At 41.3% G+C, this 7,767-nt stretch overlaps 1 protein-coding gene across 1 annotated transcript in view; it reads left to right on the top strand.

Annotated features, from left to right (window-relative positions):
* Positions 1-6,656: 6,656 nt before the first annotated feature.
* SKIDA1 (SKI/DACH domain containing 1) overlaps positions 6,657-7,767 on the top strand; it is a 2,604-nt gene continuing 1,493 nt past the window's right edge. The window contains exons 1-2 of the mRNA XM_040450947.1: positions 6,657-6,844; positions 6,951-7,765. Coding sequence (XP_040306881.1) covers positions 6,787-6,844; positions 6,951-7,765 — 873 coding nt within the window. The 5' untranslated portion in view covers positions 6,657-6,786. The remainder of the gene's footprint in view (positions 6,845-6,950; positions 7,766-7,767) is intronic.

Raw genomic sequence — 7,767 nt, forward strand, 5'->3', positions numbered from 1 at the left:
AAAAACCAGACGTTCCCATCAGCCTTAAAATACACAATCCACCTTGAAAGTAACTACGAATGTCGGGAGAGTTTGTATTCCATTCTTTTTCGCTCTCTGCCCTCTTTTAGCGTAGGATTAAGTTGCCGAGCACGTTGCTGCAAGTGTAGCCCCCCGCCTTAGTGAATCGGTCACGTTTAGGACCCTCTAGGTCCATCCTAATTCTGCCAGTAGAATTGAGAGTATTGGAGCTCTAAACTTTCAAAAGGAAAGGGGCCTGCAACTACCCAGAAAACTTATGGATACCCTGAATTTTTTTTACCACTGTATTTTTGTACCACATCACCAAATAGAATTTGCCAAGAAACATTAGATATTTCTTCAAAGTTTTTTTTTTTTTTCAGTTTATCCCTAGCAATGTGCTACTTAGACAGATGGTGTTAAAAGGCAGGTTTGTAAGGGCATGTAACTGAGCCAGTGCGTTTTCCACAATGTTTGTTATGTCCTGTGTTTTTCCAAAACACAAACAAAACACCAGTAGACCTGAAAAAGGAAAGAAATGGAAGTTTGAATCACGACGTTGTAGAATGACATAAAAAGAGGCGTGTATTTGAAATTTATTAGTGTAAAAATTGGCCTGAAAAGCTAAGAGTAAGCTTTTCGAAGTTCAAAGACTTAATTTTCATTCTGTGATTCAAAACAACAACAATAACAACAACAACAACAACAAGGACAACGACAACTTTTCTGGTTAGTGGGTGATACTTGTCAATGTTTAGTGCCCAGCCTGGTGGGTATTACTGCCCAAACCTTGTTTAAATCTGATTATGATGTGATTTGTTGGAGTCATGAATATGAAATGATCCTTGTGTATCTATAAATGCGAACTTGGGATTTTTTGATCTCCCGCTTTTTTTGTGTGCGCCCAGTAGCTGCAGCAGTGGAAGACAGTGATTGGCTCCAGTGCTCCTAGAAGGATTTGGGCTGAAGCCAGGGGAACAGAACCAGAGGATTCCCTTTCCAGAGACCATCAGGCCCCACATGTCTTATGTTTCCCTTCTCCCCTCTTGGGTGCTCAGAATTTCTCCATGGCTTCAGCAGCCTGTAGGTAGGCCTCAACACTCAGTGTCATCACTGCGGTTTCTACACATTTGACCCTTGTGCAAAATAAACACAAATTTGGGCAACACAAATAAATTGTAGGTTTTGATATTTGTGTATTATTTAATATATCAACACTGAACTCTACTTTCTCAGATTTTTTTTTTTTTCAACATTCAGGATCAATTGTGAGAAGCCCTGGTGTCTCGTAGGAAAATATTGCAACAAAACAAGATAATTGGGGGGAAAGGCTGTTGCAGTAGGAAAAGTGGCTTTTCGTTGATAGCATTTAATTGGAATTAAAAGATTCTTTAGCTGTAAACATTCTTTATTTATTCAGCACACATAAGCAGGCATTGTTTTTATCACCATCATAATTATGGTGTCCTTTAAACTGGCTGATAGCAGGAAAGATAAGGGAATGTGCGAGTAGATTCAGATCGCTTTTCGCTCGCTCCTCTCTTTCTTTCCCTTCCTCCCTCCCTCCCCTCTATCTATGCCCTTCCCCCCACCCCCATTCCTTCCTTGGTCACTAGGGTCCCCCACAGCCCTTTAGATGAGGAGAGCAGGAAGATTGTGGCCTAACCATTTCTTACATCATGAAAGAGATTTGTACCACACTCTAATTTAATGCAATGTATAACCTTCTTGTCTCCCATGTTTATAACTGCTTTTTAGCTTACAATATATGTTAACTGAAGAGTTGTCTATTGCTCACCTGTATAAAATCTTGTCCACTAGGTTTTGTTGCTTTACCTTTGTCTAATTTAGAAAGTACACTCTTAGGGCTTTTTCAGAACAAAGCCTCACAAAAACCCCTTTACCTCCAAGGATTTGCAAATTTATAAAGCCTGCATTGAATTCAAGATGGGTCAGGGGGCAAAAAAAGGGTAGAAGGTCACTGCATTTTGATTATGGGTCAGTAGACAACATGGCATACACTCTGTGTCCCAAACTTCTATTAAAAACAGGATTTCAAAATGCCTAAGAACAGAAGGATGGGCCCTTTTGGAGACTTGCCTTGATTTGTGTGGATGAGACAAAAAGAAAAAAATTAAGGAAAATATACTAAGTTATAATTTAAGCTACTCCTTAATTTAGCATTTCCTCCTCCATTCTCATTTTCCCCTCCCCAAAAGTAGAAAGCATGTGAAATTAGATGAATTTTGATGAGGAACTGTTGACTATCACAAGATTTTATTGTCCTATATCCTAAATTAATTCAGCCATGTGAGGCTTTGTATTATTATTATTTTAGAATGTGTTAGATGTATTATAATTACTTTTGGCTAACAGTACAAGGGGCTTCTTTTATTCTCCTAACCAGTATACTTACATTGTTGAGGCCTTTGTGATGTCCTTAGTCTTTTCTGTCTGAATTCACTTGGAACAAAATGTGCCCAGTAATCAGTAAAACAAATGTATATGGTGAAGAGTTAGGTGGTGGTGATGGTGATGTGGGGGGATGATCCTCATTTAAATTATATGTGTATGGGTGAAAGCTTGGAAGGAAAAGGATTATTTTAATGCTCTTCAATACTTTAATTATATGACAGTTGTAGTGTAGAAATGCAAAAGTACTCTTAGGTTTTCCTTCAGGTTTTCAAAAGAACTTTCCCCATTAGTAAACTACTCCTGCAAATTGCTACTGCATTTCCCAGCTAACCATTTAAAAGACTGTAAATGCCGTGTGCATTACTTCGCTCCAGAGGAAAGAGGTCAGACTGAATTGCAATGGTATTTAAACATAAAATACAGTGAAAATAAATCAAAATAGAACATCCGAAGGTAAATTTACCACATTCATACAGGGTAAGTAAAGACAAATATGTACATATCTTCATAACCCATCACTTTAAAAACTGAAAGTACTGTGTTTTTTTTTTCTACAACAAATGCAGAAGTAAGAGGACATTAAGAATATACTTCTATCTGTATTTGCCACAGAGGATTTTCCTTTAGCCAGCAGCTTTGTTTCCAAAGCTAAAATGCTTTTTATGATAGTGAGTAGATTGTGCATTCCTTACTGAGAAAATAATTACATGTAATTAACAAACTCCGTGCTTATCATATATATTCCTAAATTCTCAATAAGGTAATTCTCTGTACTCTTAGAGATGGATACACACATAAATGTTAATTTGGGCATATCTGCCCACATATGTATATGCATTTGAGAAACAGAAGTTGATATATCTTTTCTTAAAAAAGAATTTGAATACAGTCCATCATCTGAATTGGGTTCATCTTTGATTGTTGAGGCGGCTGACATGGTCAACAAATTTATCAAAGAAACCCCCTGGCTTTTGAAGAATAGTACTTTATACATCTGGATCTGCACATCCAGGCAAAGTAAGTAAATTATTGCATAACTTTAAGCATAATTGATAACAGACACCTTTAATTTTTCATCCCCATTCTTTTGGCCAGCTTTCACATTAATAATCTAAGCCATAAATGTTGGTAGCTATTGATCGAAATCCCCTGTGTGCATGCAAATCCACCTTAAAGTCCCCTGCCTTTCATGTGTGAGCGCTCAGGGGCCTCTGCTAGATCTTTTTATCGGGATCGACCCCCAATGTGCCTGGAGAAGACCCCGGATATGCAACGTGTGCTGATGGCCACAAGAAAGCTGTCTGTCACATTCTATGTATGTGTGTGTGTGCGCGCGTGTGTGTGCGCGTGCATGTGAATGCACGCACTCGCGCCTTAACACACACACACACACACACACACACAATAATGGGGAAGTTAAAGGAACAAAAGAATGTATTAGACAAGAAGAAAGATATGTAATAAGAGTATTAAAAATGTATAAGTGTAAAGGTGCCTGAGTGTACATACAAAGATACCTGCATAAATTGTATATATAGACACATCTCCCAAGTCATCTGGCCTTTATTTTTCTTTCTACTTGACCCAACAGATTGTACCTTTGGTTTAAAAAAAAAAACACAATATTCTACTAGTTTTAACAACCACCTATGTTGCCAGTGTTTTAAAGGTGGAAACAGAGGAAGGGAGAGAAAAAAAAAAAAAAAGGTAATTTTGAAAAGGTTACTAAATCATGTTGCCATGTGCAAGAGTAGGAGTGTGTGTGTGTGTGTGTGTGTGTGTGTGTGTGTGTGTGTGCGCGCGCGCGTGTAAATCTAAATAGGAATGGAGGACAACTAGAACTACCTGGCCCAAAAAAAAATAAATAAATAAGGATAAGGATGTTCTAGCCAACCTTTTGTAATGTCTTCTCAAAGGCTTTTTCTGAGTTTACTATTTCTTGGCTGTTTGACTCTTTGGTCGAAATCTCAAAGCTGGAGGAGGGGAATTGGACGGGGGTGGGGTTGGAGGAAGAGAGCTGCCAGTATATAAGTGCATCAGGAGGAATTTTAAAACGACATTATTGTCGCTGGCAGTGGAAAGACTCTGGTCATTAGACTTTAAAAAACAAACACCAGCATCTGCTTTTTCTGGAAACTTTGCTTTCTACTTAAACCTTTTGCATTTTGCCTCCTGTGAAAGTGAAAGAGAAAAACGCGGTGTGATAGATCCAGATGCAAAAGAAAGCCAACTCGGTGGATGGTATTAGCTGTGACGAGGCATTGTTCATTGCTGCCTCTCGGTTACGTTTAAAGCCTGAAATATCACGAGATCCATTCAATGATCCTTCTCTCATTCAAGGGACAAAAATGTAATTTGCTGTAGCTCTGATTTCTTGGATGGAAATGCTAGCCTTAGATTTCAAAGGCAAGAACTAGACATCGTGGTTTGTACACACATTGATTAAGTTGAAGAGCGGCGATTACATCTGTGCTGAGTGCAACAGTAGTCCAGGGCTGACTTTTCAAATCCCAACCTCTGAGTTACAGACTCTCTTAAATAGACTTCCTTAATTTCCGGATGCACTTCTTGAAATTCCCAATTCTCTTCAAAATTCCTGGGAAATTACTAGGGAGATGAGGGTGGGGGTGGGGAACTATGGCCGAGATTTCATGCAAACTACCTTTTTATATGTCTGATTCCTCTGTTTTTATCTTTTTTTCCCTTTTCTTTTGAGCCATACCTGCTTGTGCTAGCCAGACCAGAGCAGGGGAAACTGGAACTTTTGAATGGGAAGGAAGAAATTACTGTACAATTCTTTTCTTGCAGGCTCAGAAATATCCGTTTATTCTTTTAACCACACGGATGTGTCTATTTTGGGAGGAACAAGGAAACATATAAATGCCTGGGTTGCATTTATGCTGTAGTTGCAAACACCGAACAGTTAAGAAGATTTTGCCGAATTTTGCAAAGGAGCCAACAAACCACCTTGGGATCCTGATAATGCAACTGGGAAGACCCTTGCTCTCATTTGGCAATATTTTGGATATCCTTGAAAAGACACCAAAATGTGCCTTAACTCGACTAAGAAGAGGTTAAACAGCATTGATATTCATCCAAAGTGATTATTTTTTTAAGCAGATGCTTGGCTTTCATGGAAAAAATGAGAGTTGTGGAAGATTCATTTAAACTCGCAACCGAAAGCATCACAGACCACTGGAATAGTCTGCATCGTACATCAGCACTTTCTTTTCATCGTTATTACGTAAAACCTCTGGAAGCACCTTGGGCGTTTTACATTTTCTATTCTTCGCTGCAGAAGCAGTCTGCTCCCTGAAATTCTGACCTGTGGTGAACAGGACCCTGGCAAAGGCTGTGCTGGGGACTCTAGGACGATCTGGCCTCTAATCCAGCCTGGTTAATTGTGAAAAGTGTACACATTTCTGGCTTATCTATGCTTTGTTATGGGTCTGACGTGCAGCTACCTCGTCCCCACCCCACCCCCCAGCAGAGAACCCAAATCCAGTTGAATTGTTACAGTGTTTCGGAGCTGGAGCCTTGAACTGCTTCCTTGGTCAAATAACTTTGTTTCTGGTTGTAAAAGGCATTTCAGGAAAAAAAAAAAAAAAAAGGAAAATCGAGAGAAATTCAAAACGTAAGTCTGTACTGGGGTGGTTCACTGCGCGGGTTTAACTTTGGAGCTCCCAGCCGGTCTCCTCCACTCCCATAAGGGAAATACCAGGCTATTCTGCACATTTTCGCTTAAGCTCCATTTTCCCAAGGAAAAGGGGGTGGGGTATGTCTATTTAGGCTTGATAATGTTTTTAAAATGCTTTTCTTTGAAATGATAATAGCTGCAGCGGTAAAATGCAAATAGAGGAAAAAATAGGCAATATTCCTTTAAAGGCGAATATACAGGGATTTTTTTTTTTTTTTTTTTTTTTTTTTTTTTTTTTTTAAACAAAATAGTTCAGATGAAGACTGTGTGTCAGGCTGTTTCTGTGCTCCGATAGTTTAATGGAAAGATTTATATACCGACTGTATTATTTACTTTGGGAGGGGAGGTGGCAGTATAAGGGTATGCTAATTAGTGGGAGATTTTGGGGGGAAGGGGTGGAATATCAATTTTTATTGCATCACCTGTCAGGAGTGTCCAATCAGCGCTGGCTTTAGGGGAATTAATTGATGAAGGTGTCTCCGGACGAGCTCACTTCACTCTGTCATTTTATTTGTAGCTAAAGCAGCGGCGGGAATAGCAGCTGCATTTCTTTTCTCTTTCTCCCTTCACATTCCATTATCATAGTGCTCCAATGGAGAAGGAAGGAATAGAGGGGCCCAGGTACTGATCTGCATCGGGGACTTAGACCAACACACTGGCAGATCAGAAACCGGATGGTTTTTTCCCTCTTTTTAAAAAAATACGAAAACCAAAAAAAAAAGCAAGAATCAAGTCAGTGTAATTTCATGTTTTGTTTTGTTTTGTTTTTTTTCCAATAATTTTGCCTAGAGTTTGGCACTCCCTTCGCCGGGAATAACAGTCTTTGTTATTTTATTAGCAGGATGCCTTGAGACACACGCAGCATCTGGTGGAGGATTAACATACATACATGTGTATGTATGCGTCACGTATATATTTACTGCAAATGGTGGGGATCATTTAGTGCCCGAGATGGGAGACCTGAAGTCAGGTTTTGAAGAGGTGGATGGCGTGAGGCTCGGCTACCTCATCATTAAAGGAAAGCAAATGTTTGCCCTCTCCCAAGTCTTCACGGATCTGCTGAAGAACATCCCGAGGACGACCGTGCACAAGCGCATGGATCATTTGAAAGTGAAAAAGCACCACTGCGATCTGGAGGAGTTGCGGAAACTCAAGGCAATCAACAGCATCGCATTCCACGCCGCCAAATGCACTCTCATCTCCCGGGAAGACGTGGAAGCACTCTACACCTCCTGCAAAACCGAGCGTGTCCTCAAGACCAAGCGCAGGAGGGTCGGCCGGGCCCTGGCCACAAAGGCGCCGCCGCCAGAGCGCGCCGCCGCCGCCGCCGCCAGCCCCCGCCCGGGTTTTTGGAAGGACAAGCACCAACTTTGGCGGGGCCTGAGCGGATCCGCGCGGCCCCTGCCAATCAGCGCGCAGTCCCCGCGCCCGGGCGCCGCCGCCGCGCGCCCCGCCGCCCATCTACCTCAGATTTTTAGCAAATACCCGGGCTCGCACTACCCGGAAATCGTGCGCTCGCCTTGCAAACCCCCTCTAAACTATGAAACTGCCCCGCTCCAGGGAAACTACGTTGCTTTTCACTCGGACCCTGCTTATTTTCGGAGCCTGCTGTGCAGCAAGCACCCGGCCGCCGCCGCCGCCGCCGCCGCCGCCGC

This window comes from Herpailurus yagouaroundi, unplaced genomic scaffold (genome assembly GCF_014898765.1).
Source record: "Herpailurus yagouaroundi ecotype Mexico unplaced genomic scaffold, PumYag 203, whole genome shotgun sequence".
NCBI classification, from domain to species: Eukaryota; Metazoa; Chordata; class Mammalia; order Carnivora; family Felidae; genus Herpailurus; species Herpailurus yagouaroundi.